The sequence below is a fragment of the Trematomus bernacchii genome, unplaced genomic scaffold, assembly GCF_902827165.1.
Source record: "Trematomus bernacchii unplaced genomic scaffold, fTreBer1.1, whole genome shotgun sequence".
NCBI lineage: Eukaryota > Metazoa > Chordata > Actinopteri > Perciformes > Nototheniidae > Trematomus > Trematomus bernacchii.
This window is the reverse complement of record NW_022987656.1, coordinates 218294-236459: the sequence shown is the minus strand read 5'-3', so window position 1 is coordinate 236459 and position 18166 is coordinate 218294. Positions and strand designations below refer to the sequence as shown.

General features: G+C 37.8%; 2 protein-coding genes across 5 annotated transcripts in view; one reads left to right on the top strand and one right to left on the bottom strand.

The window, feature by feature from the left end:
* Window positions 1–18166, bottom strand: part of rbks (ribokinase) — an 85087-nt gene that overhangs the window by 38574 nt on the left and 28347 nt on the right. The window contains exons 1-2 of one of the 3 annotated variants that reach the window (XM_034135218.1): window positions 6047–6118; window positions 2435–2496 (exon numbers count right to left, since the gene is read on the bottom strand). In XM_034135218.1, coding sequence (XP_033991109.1) covers window positions 2435–2493 — 59 coding nt within the window. In that variant the 5' untranslated portion in view covers window positions 2494–2496; window positions 6047–6118. Of the gene's footprint in view, window positions 1–2434; window positions 2497–6046; window positions 6119–18166 lie in introns of those variants that run through there. The other 2 variants (XM_034135219.1, XM_034135222.1) reach the window with 2 other exon arrangements.
* The window catches only part of babam2 (BRISC and BRCA1 A complex member 2), a 78811-nt gene continuing 66982 nt past the window's right edge, over window positions 6338–18166 (top strand). Inside the window, exons 1-4 of one of the 2 annotated variants that reach the window (XM_034135216.1) lie at window positions 6338–6440; window positions 7387–7546; window positions 8575–8651; window positions 12838–12932. In XM_034135216.1, coding sequence (XP_033991107.1) covers window positions 7410–7546; window positions 8575–8651; window positions 12838–12932 — 309 coding nt within the window. In that variant the 5' untranslated portion in view covers window positions 6338–6440; window positions 7387–7409. Of the gene's footprint in view, window positions 6441–6479; window positions 6550–7386; window positions 7547–8574; window positions 8652–12837; window positions 12933–18166 lie in introns of those variants that run through there. The other variant, XM_034135217.1, reaches the window with a different exon arrangement.

The window sequence follows — 18166 nt, the reverse complement described above, 5'->3', positions numbered from 1 at the left end:
AACAGGCCATTTCCCGTTAGCTTATTAAGGGTCTTAATTGACAACGCCTGCCCTTCAAAGCAGAAAGTCACTGTTTGAATTGCTAATGAGCAACAAAATAAATCCAAATACCTCAGTAGGAGAAGGCATATGTTTTTCATAAGTTGGAACTTGTGAGTGACAACAAAAATGTGACAACTTGCACTCGCTAGAATGTCGAGAAACTTTTTCTGGCACTGGCACAAGTTGTGGTTGTTTATTTAAATCTCCACTTGCTGGCAGCTAGGTGACAGTTCTTTTTCCAGGGTTTCATATACAAATATAATACAAGCTGTGTGACAAAACTGCCACACACGCTGACAGGAATACAGCTCGATGGCTGAAGCCCATGAAGACGTGACATTACACTGTATTTGCTTTAAATGCTTCTTTTGAGATTGTGTCATTCCTCACAAAGGTTATGGTAAATGAGGATGACAAATTGTTTTCTAACTAACCCATTGTGCTGGAGTTGATGACTAATGATTTGTGGGAATGGATCCTACTTGGCTCAACAAATCTCACCACGTAAGAGGATGATGCAACACTGACATTTCGGTAAGCAGCAATTATACCAGATCTTCTGCACACTCTCTGAAAGTGGAGTCAGATATACCATGGGATGGGCACACCTACATCAGCTGTCAATGACTTAATCAATGATTTGGTATTTGTACAGCAATAACAACCTGCTGCAGATCAGTGGATGTTTTAGAACAGCAGCTCATGTGTGTAAAGGAAGCTGAAGTATATGGAAATGCACCAACCCATCCCTATTTAACGAGAAGTCTGCTCACTATCATTGCCTAATGGCCTAAAACCTCCACACTCTTAAACCAGGGATTTTCCTTACATTATTATGGGCGTTAAGGACAAGTATTAAAAAGCCAGAGACATTATCTAATTTTGGACAACTTCCTCTATTCTTAAGCAGACAGGAGGGTGCAGTCCATTTCAAACCATGATGGAAAATACCCTCGCGCCTTTATGCCATATTTTCCACATGCCTGCAAGTCACCAAAGGAAAATGGCTGTTGTGGCATATAATAATAATAATAATAATAATAAAGGGAAACATGTTTAAACAGAGACACTTGACTGTTTGGTCAGCCACACCCACCACCCACTAAATTACTGATAATATGCCTGTCGAGTTCATGAGCAAACACAAACATAATGCAGTTTGCATTGATAACGAGAGAAGATTTTCTGCTAGAATTTCGTAGTTATTTTTTAAGCAAAGGCTTTTTTGAATTCAGACAGTTGTACTCAAAGCCAGACTTTCTAGCAGCAACTGTACATTTTGCTTTATGAAATGATGACTTTGGAATTATTTCTCAGCTGTAATTACATGAGTGTCAAATGACTTTGTTTGATTGTTGCCTGCTGACTTTCAATGGCAAACACAGGGTTTGAAAAAGTTAAGCCAATGCAACAGGGGTTGATTCCACTGGTCTTCAAAAGATGACCAAGTGTAAAGAAGTCAACGAGAAAATGACCTTATACCATCTTTCATAACTTTTCCTAATGAGTTTTTGTTCCCAATTGCTAGTTTATAGTCTTTTTCAATACAGCATGATGTTCATCTTGCAAATTATGGTCCCATTTAGAGTCAAATTGTAGAGCAGAGTATGCTTGAGGGCGTGGCTACCCTGTGAAAGACAGGTCATGTTGATGTCTGGTTTTTGTTCTCTCCGTGTTTCTGTTGTTAGTACTTTAAACTTCTTCACAGTGTATTTTCATTTCATCCACTTCTGGTCCCAAAAGAAGATGGCCCCCCAAAATGCCAACTAATTTACATCTCTTATTTACAGTCCATAGCTGACTCATGTAAAACAGGAACCTAGTAAAAGGTGGTTACTACTGTACGTATAAGATGGTAAGATAAAGATATCATTGGCGACATTGGCAGCTACCAATGTTCTGAAGAGGGATTTTCCAACAAAATACATAAATCATAGTCAGGGTAGTATATGTGTGATTTTGTGAAAGAGAAACATCTTGTAGTTCAATTGAAATTCCTTGGGGGATCTTTTTTGTTGTTGTAACTACTGTTGCCAATGCTTAAAAAAAACGTCAACTTTTTTGTAGAGTTTGCGAACAGATTATATATTTTCTTTTACATTTTCATTATTCAAAAACATATTAAACAAATCAGTGTTGAAATCTTCATACTAAGCAAAACCACATGGATCCAGACCAAAAGGGTAAGAAACATTTAAAAAAGAATCCTAATATGATCATGAACAGTTGCCCAATGTCCTGCTTCCTGTTGGGCCCACCTGAGGAAGCACAGGAGTTTCCTGAACCCATATTTAGCCAAAGATTTTGTACTCAGCGTTCTCATAAAACATAAGGGTGATTAATGGTCATTTGTAAACAAACACAAAGTTTAGTATGGGCTAAATGAACTCACCTCACCAAGTCAGTCATACAGGAGCCAACCACCATCACATCAAACCCCTCTTCAGTCATGATCTGATTCGGAAACAAATTGGTGTTATTAATAAAGTAACAACACTCATTTCCAGACATAACATATTGTAAGTAATCTTCATTTAAATTACATGTTCATGTTTTAGGAGATTCTCAACATTTGTCCAGCCTTTCCTATCAAATATTTTGAGAAACGAGGACAAAATCTAAAGCACAGCAGACTCCTTGGGGGCATATCAGGCACAATATGTAAACTAGTTTCCCCACCAGCCTCCAAACTAAAATCACTTGATATTCTTTATCTCCCACATTAGCATGAGCTTGACTGAAATGAGAAAGAAGGTAAAAATAGAGCATTCATCGCTGGCTGAGTTGGACAGGTTCCAATCTTATTGGGGGTGGAATGGAGGGGGGGGGGGGGGGGGGGGGGGGGGGGGTATTTCAATGCTACACCATGTGAATGCACCGCAGCCCAGCGAATGCTATAATTAATTCAATCCTCGGCTTGTATCTGAGCTAATGCTAGTGTGTTAATCTCTTCAAATCTCTGCCTAGGCAGTGGAAGACTTGGAAAGCCTGGCCGCTGGCTGCAGGATGGCTCAATTCTCTCTCCCACAACTCAAAGCATATTGTCTTCCTTCGGCAGGCATGAAAAGCTAACCTCCACATCTCCACTGCAGGAGAATATTTTAGAGATCTGCATTGTCCAACCACTTTAAATAGCAACGAACCATTTTAAAATGCTCCATCTCTTCTTGAGTTCAAGGCAAAGTTATCATAGAGTTGACCAACCTGAATTAGTGTTCAGGTTGGTGCATCTAAATCAGGGGTGTCCAAACTTTTTTCTCTGAGGGCCAAATACAGAAAGATATACAAAGGGCTGGGCCGCTCACTAGGTTTATTGCCTCATAAGTTAAGTTATAAGTGCCATCACTGTAGACAAAGTTAGCAAAATCAATCAAATATAGGTAAGTTATTCTTGATACTTGAAAATGCTTTAAGAAAAAAACAGCGTATACATCACAGCTCTCCAGAGGTGTTTCATTTATTTTGTTAGCAGCAGCTCATTCCTTAAAACAGAAAGTTCAGTGTGCTTATACTAAGGGGAAATAGAAAGGGTAGATTTCAAGCTTGTTATGTAAATAAGTTATTGGGCTTTTTATATCAACTAAGATTTGTTTACAAATGTTTCCAACTTTAATTGATTGAATTTATTTGAAAGGTGGGCACGCCATGAATACCGTGATATATATGTTTACATATATATTTAAGTAGTACAATATATGACAAGTTTAATTTGTGGGCCATATTTCATTATACTATTTAAATCAGCTGAGGGCCGTTTCAAAATGGCCTGCGGACCGCATTTGGCCCCCGGGACGTAGTTTGGACACCCCTGATCTAAATGAACATGAATGAATGACTGAAGAGTAAAGGTTCCCTATTATGCTTTTTGGGGTTTTCCCTTTCCTGTAGTGTGTTATTTAGGTTTTAGTGCATGTAAATGGTCTGTAAAGTCTCAAATCCCCCGATTGGACTCCTTTGTTCACTTTGTAACATAGTGATCACTATGCAAAACTCAAGCTTCTATTGGAAAGTGTTCCAACACATTGTGGGACATATCTAAGCGGTTGACCAATCACAACAGAGCTGGCCAGCTAACCAATCGGAGCAGGCTGGTCTCTGGTTTCAGACAGAGGGTGAAAAGAGGTGCTGCAGCACAGGCAGTATGAGAAAAATAAAGAGCTTTTTGAACATTAAAGCATGGAAACATGTCATAGTGGAGACACAAAATATGTTCCTTTAAAACTAATACTTTGGGAAATTAACTTATCAAAGTATGCTCTTAAAAGGCTGCAGTCATGTTTGAAACTACTTTGATAAAATGCAAATGTAGGTTCCACACAATGGGTAAAACAATTAAGACTGAGTTATAATCAAAAACCCAAAGGAAAATAAAAAAATATTGTTGGAACCATTTCAAAAACAACAAAAAACTACTTTTGCCTATGTCTGCTCCGGCAGTCAAGAAATTGATAATGACTGTTATTACGATGATACAGTAAGAGGATTTATGTTTAAAAATGCTTTTCAGAAGTTAAGAGAATGGCTATAATCACAGAAAAACATATTATTGTACCCCTATCCCACCAAACACAAACACACTTTGTTTGCAAAAGCTCTTTTATATTATTCACAGTGTTGTAGTGGACTCTAAGGACATAATTCACCATTGTCTGTGGTTAAACACAAGCAATCATCTTGTGTGCCTTTTCTGTGATGTTTTACCTTCACACTACCACAGTAAGAGTGTGAAGTAAGTGTTAAGAGTAACATTTTTCTAATTATTTTCTGTCGTTTTAGCTACAGCATCAAATGTAAGAATATTCAAAAAAACAACTGTTGAAGAATGTTGAACTGCTAAGACAACCCTAATGCCATCTAATCAGGTACTGAACATCACTAAAGATTGGGCGATAACCAACTAGGGCTAATAATGATAATTAAATATGATCATTGATGGTCTTTCAATGGAATCATATTATGAGGAAATTATATATCTGGATAACATGAAACACAACAACCTCATCTCCATGCAAGCACATAATAACTCAAATTCTTTCGAAAATCCAATGTAAAATATTTTGAGAGAATATAATTTAAATATTGCAGTTTTATTTTGTCAGAATGTGTAAGGTCCATATACTGTAGAACCCACATTTTTGTTAAAACAGGAGTTTGCAGGATTTTCTTCATCGTCCACTCCTGCATGCTATCAACCAGTTCTGCAAAGGGGAATTCCCTAGTGTAAATACATTATAATATTTCTTGTGTAGCTGTTTTAATCTCAAATATTTTTTTACAATAGTCATCTTTATTTTTATTATTTATAAGTTAGATCTGTTTAACTTGTACAAGACAAAGGTGTCTTTTCACACATTGAATGATTTTTAGCCTGAGGTGTTTTGATGGGCAAACGCAGTCATCTAGAATTCACAGAACAGCCATTTTTTCAGTTTTGTGACTTTGCTTTTTTTTGTAGCTGAACCTGTAACTTTATGAGTTTTCTCAACTCATCAAGGAAGACCATATCCTTCAGTGTATCACAACCATTCAAAATCAACACATAGGCTATACATTGTTTTTACTGAATATAATGAAAAACTGTGGCCTACATTGTGGAGTCAAACTCCTCTGAGATGTTGTGGAGTACAAGTATAAAGTTATATAGAATGGCAAGACCACAGTTTATGGTAAATACTCAAAAAATGACACGTAGCGTACCTGGAATTTGTACTCAAGGACAGTAGAGTAAATGCACTTAGTTACATTACACCATTTTGCTTATTATGTTGTGCATATACATTATTTCTGTGCAGGCTTATCTGTTAAAGATAATCGTGACTATCACGACTATTTTACAGTACAATTAGAAATATTAAGATTATTTTAAAGCACCTAAATTACGTGTGTGTTCAACTCTGGAATTAGATGAAGACTGAGTGGAATATCGCCGAGAAGGGATTATGATCCATGCAGATTAATTAGAATATATAATATGTATTATAATATAAAGTTGTGCAGATATTACCTTTCATTCAAATGTTCTCTTGGTTTCTTGCAGAGTTGAGAACTGAACACAACACCCCACAACAGAAAAGAGACGGTCAAAGTGCATAATGACAGCTGGGAACGTTATAGCTATTGCCTGGCCCAATATTGTCACTTTATTAGTGCATACGCATTTTGTGTAGTCTAGAATGTATAACGTATAAATATGGAAAGCCAAAAATAGTAAATGAGTTATATGTTACCGCAGAATTTGGCCTAGGGAGTAAAAACACTCATTTTGTCAACAGGCATTATAACAGACGGCTAAGTGGGGGGCAATCAAAAGGACCCTAACAACATGTACCGGAAATGTTAAGTGCATGAAGTAAACATTGGAGTTAATGCTTAAATGATCTGACTTCCAGCTCTTTCAGGTACTCTTACCTACACCGCATGTTGTATCAACATTAACAATAATAGATAGATTATTTTTTAGAGTAAGCTAGTTGTTCAAAGTGTAGCAAACTGAAGTTCCGTTCTGTGGTAAGCTAACAAGCTAACGATAGCAAGCTTACGAACATATACACTGACATAACATGTAGAGTACAGACTAATATCCCCCGAGATACTGAGTGTACTAGTTTACCACAACCAACGTGTACAACATAAGCTTGATACTAACTCTATTTTATTTGTATTTTGCCATTCATTGTGGCCTGTCTACATTATAGTGAGGGGAAAGGGGTTGGTAGTGTCATAGCTAACATTGTATGGCCCTAAACGTTACTTTGGTTTTATCTTAACTATCTAACACCCAGGAGTTGAATAAACATCTGCCTATTTTGAGCTAGAAAGTAAAAAATCAGAAAAGAACAGGAAGCTGTTTCTGACTTTCATACAAACATTCCCTTGACACCCGGAAATGACAGCTGAACAGATGTTGAATAATGTTATATATTGTCTTTTGACACAGTCATGTAATGTGTTTTATTGCTCTGAATGCTGTTGTTTACCTGATTTGTGTTATACTTTCTCTTCATTTAATTCTCTCCATATTTTATTCCATTCTATTTCTATGTAAATACTGCTATATTTTTTATTATTTTTTTGTGTTATTATAGTTTTCTTAAAATAGTTCTCTATCTGTGTTTTTACATTTTTGTTTTACTTTTATGTATGCACCATGACATCAAGTAAAATTCCTCGTGCGTGTCAACCTACCTGCTAATAAACCTGAAGAATACAAATGAAAATGACAATGTATGTGGTGTACATTAGCTCATGTCATTTGAATCTCCAGTACAAATACATGCTTTTTCCTAGTAAAATGCTGTTTTTATAAATAACATTAAAGCTTTTCTGTATATTGTATCTCCACAGACTCATCACTCAGAGCGGATAAAATGAACGACATCTCCCCTGAGGTGGCCCTTCACAGGATCTCCCCTGAGCTGCGGCCCTTGCTGTGCAGCGTTGTGAGGAACGGCCGCGTGGGACTGGACTCCACAAACTGTCTCCGAGTCACAGACCTCAAAACTGGGTGAGAAACACTTTTGGACCACAAGTTCCTCATGTGGAACTCAGCGGTTCCATTAGTACATGTTTCACTGCAGTGATTTGGCCTTTGAGTTATATGAGAAAGATTGGTGGAATATAGGGGAAACTCTGTAAGCATGATATTATATTTGTGTAGTATTTGTATACACATAATGAGTCAAGACTACATTCTGCCCAGTCAGAACTATAGTAGAGTTTGGATCTTGGAGTAACTGGTATTTGCAGTATTTTTGCTAAATAGTTCCTACATTCAACTTTTGTTGCAACCTTAAGCACTGCAGGCACTGTTCCATCGAGTTCCATTATATTGGAGAGAAGCAGACATTTCTACAGACAATAGCTCCAACGCTCAACAATTTACAAGAAAAAAATGATCTAGATAAATAGCACTACAAGTCTGAGGACAAATATGTATTTTTATTTTTGGGAGAACTGTCCCTTTAAGTACAAATGACAGGCTAATGTCAAATATGCAAATCCTTGTTGTGTGAGTGAAAAGGCCTCAAAGTGACAGAGTAGTGATTTGGTATCAGAAAGGCAACAATATGAAGTGTGCAGAATTTGGTTTAATCAGTGTTAGTCATTACATTTACTCAATACTATTTTGAGATAACAGTACTTGAGTATTTCCTTCCCTGCTACATTATACTTCCACTCAATACATTTGCATGTAACATGTATATTCCAATATAAAAAACACATGATATACTTACTGTATATGATAAGATCTGGTACTGCACAATAAATCCACCTGTTTAAAATAATAAATAATGTTTATGTATTTAAAAAACAGGTTAATATAGTAGCCTACTTTATAATAACATAATATGGTGAAAAAAGCCATTGTGCATCGTGAGTACTTTTAAAGACCATAGTATTTGTACTTTTCTTTAAGTAAAAAAGAACCTCTTCCACCTCTGGGTTTAATTGATCATCAACCTTTCTGATTCTCACTGTATTGTGTTCTCAGGCTAGTAGACTGAACATGTATTTGGTTGTTTCCATGTTCAGATGTATATCTCTGACCCCCGGTCCCTGCTGTGATCGCTTCAAACTTCACATCCCCTACGCTGGAGAAACGCTGAAATGTAAGTAAATGACTCATCTCCTAACAGTTGAGTGTCAGTTTGAAGAGTCAATAACATTTATTGAGTCTTACGTTGATGAGTTGTTGTAGTTTGGCAACACTTTTTTGGAAGCAAATGAAACAAATCTATTAGGAACCATTGCTTTGCCTTATCATTTCACCAAGAAGCAGTAAACTAAGCTAGGGGTCAGCCAAGGCTTGAATCAGGCTTGTCTGTTCATCTGTATTTTAATGTATTCCTAGATTGATTTGTGTTGTTGCTGATTGAACAATTCAAACAGCGACTGCAAAAGTCCATTTTGATTAAATTCATTTTTTTCTGCACTAAATTGTAAGTGCCCACATCATTTCAATTTGCAGACTTCCCTCTTTGCTCATGTTAGCTGATTGGTCGTCTGCAACAATGGGTCTGCACTAAAAAAAGAAACATTAGTGCTAAATAAATGTAATTTCAGCTGAATAATAACCACACTCCTTTGTTAGTTTTGTAGAGTTTATGACTCGCAGTAGGCTGGTAACTTCAGGTCAACATGCGCTGAAGTCAACACTAGTGGATCACTTTCAAAACATATTCAGGACACTTCAAGGGAACCTGTTTTTCCTTTCCCTTCCTGTAGTGTGTTATATAGGTTTATGTGCATGTTAATGGTCTGCAAAGGCTAACATCTCAAATGTATGAAAATAAATGGGCACGTTTTAAAAAACTAATACGGAACAGAGGCTTAATGAAAACAGCAGACATAGTCTGGCAGGTATTTTGGTCGACTATTAACATTTTGACAATTAAAATACCTTATACACATTGGTAGGACTGTAACAAAATGCATGATTAACCGAACAGCACCGTGGGAATGTTTTGTAATTGAAGTTTTAAAGGCAAGACCAAAAGCACCCACAGGAATTCTTTCAGTGCAAAAACAAGATGAACATTTTTTGTGATTAAGGAGGTGTTCAATCAGTGAGAGGAGGGCAGTAAACATGCTGTCGTTGATGCCACTGAACCTTTACTGGAAGAGTCTCCCCCTTCTGAATCACTCCCCACATCACAGACTTTCCTGTGTGAGCATGCGTCCTAAAGTTAAGTGATTATAAACATTTATGTGGTATACAAAAACCTCAAAAGCTTCATGAGATAACTGTCAAAGCGACTCAACAGATGCATACAACGCTTGTTAAATACCTAGTTATCAAAATGAATGCACCCATTATTTTACACATTTTCATTCAACAGAGCTCAAGGCAGGGTCTTTCACCCATATTGTCACCCACTTCCAAGATACAGTAGCCTTGCCATACATGTTGAAGTGTTTTATTTTGAAACACCTCTCGTTCAGTCGAATTTTCTGTCAATGTCTATTGGTCTTATCAAGTTAATCTCAGCTTCCCAGTTGAATTGAATGTTTTTCCCAGGATCTTGTCATTATTAACCGTTTCTTTATGTAAACAAATACATTACATTAAATCACTTGTTAGACGCTTTTATCCAAGGCGACTTACATACTCAATACTGTGGGCAATCCCCACAGGAGCCATTTGGGGTGAAGTGTCTTGCCCAGGGACACAACGACATGCTGACTGCAGTGGGGTTTGAACCTGTGCTCCCCTGATCCGAACACCAACGCACAACCCACTGCACCACACGCCGCCCATCATTCTTTTAAGCTTAAATATTGATTTAAGAATTCCCCATGAAAGCATTCAGCATACAGGCCAGACAATTCCATTACTTCGCAAACATTTCTGTTTTTGACGATGACAATTAGTGTAATATTTGGCGCCGCACGGAATGGCAACCTGCAGCTCCTTCTCACTACTGAGTAGTTTCCTTATATTTACTTTTGCAAATGTCCCCTCTGTGGGACGAAAAAAAAAGGTATTCTGATTCTGATGATTTCTTGACAGGGGGTTTTGTGCTTCAGTTAATGTACAGGTCTCAATATGAAATATAAATAAAGTGATGCCCTACTGTACAACGTTCAGTTAATGGTGCCCGGTCTGCGGTTAAGGAAGGAGTTGATCATTTCAAAGAGGTTATCTGTATGAAGTCCTGTTGGGCTGTCTATAAACTTTGGTCAACATGTGGCTCTGCTTAAAGGGGGAAAACCCTCCTCTAGCAAGGGGAAGTACGCTTTGCTTATTTAGCAAATTTAGCAAAAACGATTTTGACCTATGTGGAGATGTAGTAGCTAGACTCGAGGAATATGTGGACATAAGGCTGAGGAATGCACATAAATCATTTTAAAAATACTCCTTATACTGTGATGTAGCCATGTAATCTTCCCTATCCTTACCCTTAAAGTAATACAACCTACCATGTACAAAATATATGTCAAAGGTTAGAAAAGGAGTCTTAAAACCTTTGCACCTGGCAAAACAACAACGGAGAACAGGGCACTGGCATGCGACATGTCTGCAGCTGTTGTACTAGTTGCTGTGCCTTCCTGTGCTTTAGCCTGAGGAAGAACGTTTGTTTAATCAAGGATGCAGAGCCGCAGGTTGGTGTCTGCCAGTCTATGGACCTGCGTGCAAAATCCAAGGCACACTCTATTAATGCAGGCCCAGCCCCTTTCCACTTCACCACCGCGGCTGGTTCTGCTAAACAACAATTCCTGGTCTTTGTTGTTGTACATTTGACTCCCTCCTGACCTGAATAAAATGCCTGGCTGAAACAGAAGTAAGACTTTAAGAAGGCACATTATGCAGTGACTAGACTGCACTTTTCATGGATGTCTGAGGCTGTATGAACAAAGCAATATATGAAAGCCTATGTAACCTGTAAAGGTTGTACATCCATGACCCCCATTTCCCTCTGGAACCGTGCCAGTACATCTCTGACTGGCTGCCAGTGGTTGGTAAAGGATCTACAGCACATCCTCTCATCTCCTTGTTTGACTCTTCTCCGCTGGAAAAAAAACATTTCCATATGTCTAAGTTTGCCTCCTCTTGCGGCCTCAGGAACGGCAAAGAAAAGCAGAACAGGACAGTCTTGCAGCACACAAATAGAATTGTGTAACATTATATCAGAACATTGTGAACCAGCACAAGCAATGAGTTATGCGATCACATTATAACAGTATTGTCCCTGCCTCAGCGGCAGCCATTTCCTGTCTGTTTTTACCTAAAGGGGTTTCTTTTCTTTTAGTATTTTGGCACTTGTTTGTTTCAAATGTGGATACATAAATTAAAACCAAACGTACTACTACGTAATGTGTGCTTTATTAAAACTACAAATGCAATGATTTACACAAAACACCTGTTTGGAAGGCTCCAATGAAAGTGTGTTCATTACAGTGCGTTTGTAAATAAGGGTTTGAAAAGGGGTTCTTACTTGCTTATTGTCTAAAAGCTTATTCGAAGAAAGTGTTCGTCAAAAAGCAGACACACCCCAAGAAAATAGATGACATGAGGAACCTTTTGAATTCTAAGCGCTGGACATTGTTCAACATAGTAACTCTAAAGTTAGTGGGTTACCCTAAAGACAATATACACTATATGGAACTCAATAATCTCCATATCATTAAATACTATATGGCAGACCCCCAGAAGATAAGAGGGTTAAAGGTAAGACTTTACAAAAGACTATTTTAAGAGCGCCCTTGGTGGGTTCTAGATACAACTCAAAGAATATCAAAATGTTCTTTGTAGAACCCAATGGATGGGTTCAATGGCACTTGACCACTTAGAATGTGGATATTTAATTTACTAATTTACCTAAACAATTTCCCAACTTCGGATAAATAAAGTATTTGTCAATCTAGATATGATCCAGATAAAACCCCCACAGATGTTTCCAGGCAAAAGCCTCTTTATACAAGGTTTAAGTAATGGGTTTTCCAATGGGTACAGGCTGAAGAACCCTATATGTTCTAGAAATCAGGGCAGAATCAGATTTAGGATCATAAAACATCAAACCGCTCCCACTGCAGTTTTTCTTTTCTAGCAATGGGATCAAATGAATCTCCATTTCCTAAAACTACATAGTAACGTGGATTGCCAACTTTTAAATTAATGAATGACACTGTTTTATTGTTGTTGAAAGAAAATTGCATTTTTGGGCTGAGTAAGACACCCAGTTAATTGTTAAGATCACTTAAAACATTCTGGTCATTTTATAGTACATAACATTAATGAATATTGTCCATGTTATTAGTCCATAAGGTAATCCAATTCTTCTTTTCTTTTCCCAGGGGACATTATATTCAATGCACAGTTTCCAGAATTGCCTCCAGATTTCATTTTCGGAGAAGATGCCGAGTTTCTTCCGGAGCCTTCAGAACTGCCAGTGAGTATCTCCACTCATGAGAATCAATTTTTGTGGACTAAAATATGTACATGTATTGCATGTGGTTTATTTTAAAAAGAGATCGTTGATCTCAATGGGATTTTTCACCTGGTTAAATAAAGGCTAAAGAAAGAAAGAAAGAAAGTATATGCTTTATTTGATTACCCTGTTGCACAAGAAAACAACCTCATAACATGGTTTGTTTTTGTTCTATTTTTCCACTTGCTAAAGCCAGATCTTTTTCAATGTTTCTTTTTTTACCACATTGCATGGTTCTCCTATGCGGTCCTAAATGTCAGACAGATCTGTCAAATTTCAGATCAGGACTTCAGCAGTGGCGCATACTGTACACCCTTTGTAATAGCAAACTAGCCACCATGGGTGTGCACTGTTAAATGGAAATGTTGCAATAACTGGAAGTTGTATTTCATTATGCCATGCCATAAACTCTGTTTTGACTTACTGGTTATCTGCAAATCTGATTATCTCAGTTAAGTCGTGATTCAATAGCAAGCTAGCCCAGACAGGATAAAGGGGCTGTATTAGTTTGCTTAGAACATGTTTGTCAAGCTACCCTGTAATAAAGCCTATAGATTACCCAGCACTTGGATGATTGGTATTAATAACAGATCTTTCAAAAGATTAGGAGGTTCGTGATAGCTAGACTTCCAGGAAATGTACCTCTTGTTGTTTTTAATGTTTCAAGTGTTGACGTAAATGTTGACTTTAACCAGATAAAAGTATGAGATAATGGTATCTTGACTAATTGCACGTCTAGTTTCAGAACTGGTTTTCAAGGACTGATTGCATCAGTGCTTTCTAGGTGTGGTTTTAATGTTTGTGTAGTATTACAATCTGCAGCAAAACAAAAAAGGGGTTATTACATCACTAAACGTTCCAGAAAACCTGTATTTATGCATTAACCACGATTAATTTTCCGCCCATAAATAATAATTTTAAATGTTCAGATCTTGCCATTTCTTTTTCAAAGTAAGATATGTCTTGTTAATATATTCTCACCTTTTTCAGAGGTACTCTGGTTCAACAAACCAGAAAGGTGTAAAATAACTTTGCAAGTAACTCAAAATGTTTGTACCAGAACGAAAGCTCTAATCTTTTTTGTATGCCCTTCCCTATCAGGCATTGTGGTTCCTCTCAAGAATTATACTCCATTTTGAAGCAAATATAGCAACAAAAAAAAAGCTTTTAGCTACAGTATCAGAAGGTACTTTATGCATACAACCTTATCCTTTAATCTTTCTGCAATGTCTGTAAATAGCAACTACTGTATGTTTAAGGTCAGGGACAGATATTGGTTATGGCAAGTATAATATTGCTCAGATATGATTAAGGTTAAACAACCAAAACACTTAGTTAAGGTAAGGGGAAATTGTAGTCAGGGTTAATAAACAGGCAAAAGCTAATTCTAATTCAAGCCATTTTTTCATAACTCTGGACAACATCCGAACTAGATTCACCGGAGGTTCACTTTCACCCATGTATCACCCAACAGGAGTGTGTCCCACTTACTGGAAATACTCTGTTTGGTTTAGGTGCATGAGTTTCATTAATGAGTCAAAACGTCCAAGTCCAAGTTTGCCCCTGCTGACAGAAGTTCCCGAATGTTGTTGTCTCTCCATTGAAACATTTCCGTTGGCGTCTTTGCTTAAATTACCTTTCTTCTTCTTTGGATATTAGTTTTCTCCAATGCCCACTCACTTACCTTGAATTCGGAGAATTAGTGGATCTATTCAAACAAGTGTGAATTCGGACATTACACAGACTTGGTTCTAGAAAGCTAGCAGGGTAAAGTAAGTTTGATGTCAGAGTCCCAACCCATTTGGAAATGTATGTTCTCGCATACAGTTCCTCCGGGTAATAATTGAATTGAATTTTGCAAATGTCCATCCACAACAATGACCTCCACACCCTTACTTTTGCTTCATAGGACTTCCTGTATTGGTACTAGACGTTGGTGGAAATCTTGGGATGCAGAGTCTTGCAATGTTGACCTAATTCCTTTGGAAACTAGACCTTTCATGTTGCACTAGTTCTAAATCTATTAAATAAATGACCTTGTGCATTGTTGACTGGTAATTCTCTGCCATTGATTATGTCAACTAGGGAGATCTGCAGTCTACTTCCTTGTTGTTGAGTTGCTGCCATGCCCTTATCCAGTGCTATTTTTGAGATATCCTAGCACAGAGAAGCTAAATTCCCCTGCTTGTGTCAGAGTCTGGGAGCAGAGCGGGTAGTATTGCTCACCGTCTCACAATTCCAGCTGTGCACATAAGGGGAAGTACCTCTGCTGAGCCAGTGCTCGGCAGCCGTTCGCATGTTTATTTTCCTCACTTATTTTCTCGCTTTCCTAATCCTCCTTTATCTAACTCTCTGCCTGAGATCCTCCTCTTCTACTTACTCCTTTTTCCTGTATATTTTCAGTAAGTACAACCCCCTCTTAGTCTTTAAAACGCTAAATTCCAAGCAACTCCATGAAATTTCCACCACTATCCCCTGGGAAATATTAAACATCAGTACTGGCAGTGTGAATACGGAGGAATCATTTTATAAGAAACAGACGAGGTGTAGTTTTGGTAGATCACAACACATACTTCAAGAAACATCTTATGTACTGTAAAATCTTATAAACAAACTGGTACTTATTATTGAGAAGTAAAAATACTGTTTGCTCTTGAGATACCGTAACTGTTTATAGATCAAATCCATGTGCAGTACACTTCACTTTTGGCCCTCACAAGAATGTGTTTCTAGCCGTTGTTGTCCAGTGGGGGTAAACATTAAGCTAATTTTAGGTTCTCTGTCAGTGGTTGGTCAAATTCTTGATGTCTCAGCAACACATCGCTCTTGTTTACAGCCGGCCAAGGGTATCATTAGCTTCTCTGTTTAGCCTAGTGTTTTTCTCTGCTGTCACCACTCTTTGAGAAGGTTTGTTATCCAAGCTTTTGTTTAGAAGAGAAATGTTTAAAAAAACAACAACACTAAAACATGCATATGATACATCCAAGGGGCACCATGCATGGTACGGTGTCCATATTGGAAATCTTGAAGCGTAACCTGTCCCAATCAACAAACCTTCCTGTGCCCGATTGTCCTGCATAAAATCTAGTACAGAATCAACCCTGTTTGCAGATTCTTATAATAAGAGCTTTATATCTGCATACACTCTTAAGAACATCTTATGGCGCGTTTCCACTACACGGCCTCGCTCGTCCCCGCTCGGTATGGCTGGGCCTCGTTAGGACTGGCTCACTTTATGGCGCATTTCCATTACAGTTTAGGAACTGGGGTAGTATCTATAGTAACGCAGTGTAGGCGGAGCCGTGACGTGATCTTCAGAGAACTCCAGAAAAACAACACAGCCGTTAGCTGTTAGCACTCAGAGCTCACAGCTCCTCATATATGTTCAGAAACTAGACAAAAGTTAAACAAGTACAAACCACAGACTGCCTGTGTCATGGTGAATACAGTCGCTGCTTTATTTATGTCTGTATAGGCCGTTGTTGTGAGTGTGGACGGTCGGAGCATATACTGCGTTAGCTTAGCCAATCTCCATCTAGAAAAACACGCATTTTAAAAGGTTTTTCGCCTGCCGTCTGTCTGCAGACTTGACAAAGCATTAATTCATGGTTTTTACTAACCGGTATCAGTATGTTGTTACTTCGGCATCATTTTGAAACGTGTATTACAATTAAATCACGGTCAAATATGTCCATCTTGTTGTAGTTGTAGCCCCCTTGCCAGCGACGCTCTCTCTAGTTTAGCATACTCAGCCCGACTCAGCCTCGTTGTCTCTGGCCCTAGACCCGCAATTTTATGAGGCCAGAAAAACTGTGAATTAGGACCCGCCGGCCGGTACTAGGCCAAGTGGAAACGCAACCAAAGACGGGCCGCTGACGTCACAGCCCTCTTAAACCGTGCTCCGCGCTGTAGTGGAAACGCGCCATTAGTATTATTGTCAGGTCCATCAGCCATATAAACATGCACAGTGATAATTAGGTACCTTCTAAGCGTGATTCAAATAGCATCTTTTTTTATCACTTTCATTATTAAGCATTTACTATGTTTTTCCCCATATAGTTGAAACAGCTTTACCTCTATTTTTCACATTATTTTATGTATATTGTAAAATTGTCAGATAGAGCTAAATATATGTTTTTAAGTTCTGTATAATATGTTTGTATGGATAGCTTACTCATGCTGTTTACAAGTCTTGCTTTATCTGCCTTTTCATGTTATTTTCCCACCTTGTAACTAGTTAGCTTAGGCTACCATATTGTAACAAATTGTCAGAATTAAGTAAATTACATTTTCTATAAGCTTCCTTATCAAGAACTCCAGCAGCCTAATCGGTTGGTCTGGTAAAATATGACATTATCTAACAGTAGCTCAGCATTTAAAGTGAAGACAGAGAGCTGTCAAGATTCTCAGTTTAGATCATATCTGTTATCTTCAGCTTTAATTACCACATGTGTCGGCCAAGCATGGTTGGCATAATATCCTGTATGTAATCATAACAGTAATGAATTTTTTTTTCTCGTGAATAATATTTATTTGTCTGGTTTAATATAATTTGTCAGTAGCACAATGAATTCAGATTTGTTTTTCTTTTATCCTTACATAAGTAGAATGAGAAGAAATCCAAAGATTTCCCAAAAAGAAACATGAAACTTATATGTCTAAAATATTGTGTGGATTCTCATAACATTGTCATTTTATTTTGTAGCCCTTATTGGGTGTACAGCTCAGACGTATTGTATCTGTTTCAGTAGGGTGGAGTAATTGGCCTTTACTAAATGTATAGTGGGCTTTATTGAGTCAATACCGCTGAACTTATTCTCTCAAACAAAACAGCAACATTAATGAAAAATCTTCAAAACCTTAGTAATTACTAAGAAAAGTTCTTTCAACGTTGAAACCACAATGCAGGAAGGAGGAAACTGACTTAATTACCACAGAGGACTTCAAAATAAACCTTTTATAGCAGTTCTATGAGCAAAGTCCAAATGTATTGGGGTTCCCCGTTGCATTGTTGCTAGGGTGCAAGCATCAATGGCAAGTGTAAAATAGGCTAAATAGCATCCAGATCACAGCTAATTGGCCACCAGGGCAGATCCGAAGACTTGCTTTGAACTGGTCACTCATGTTAACTTGCACTAGCTCCATGAATCTATATAGCCTGCGCAGAGTCATGTGCCGGGTTAATGGGTTTATTC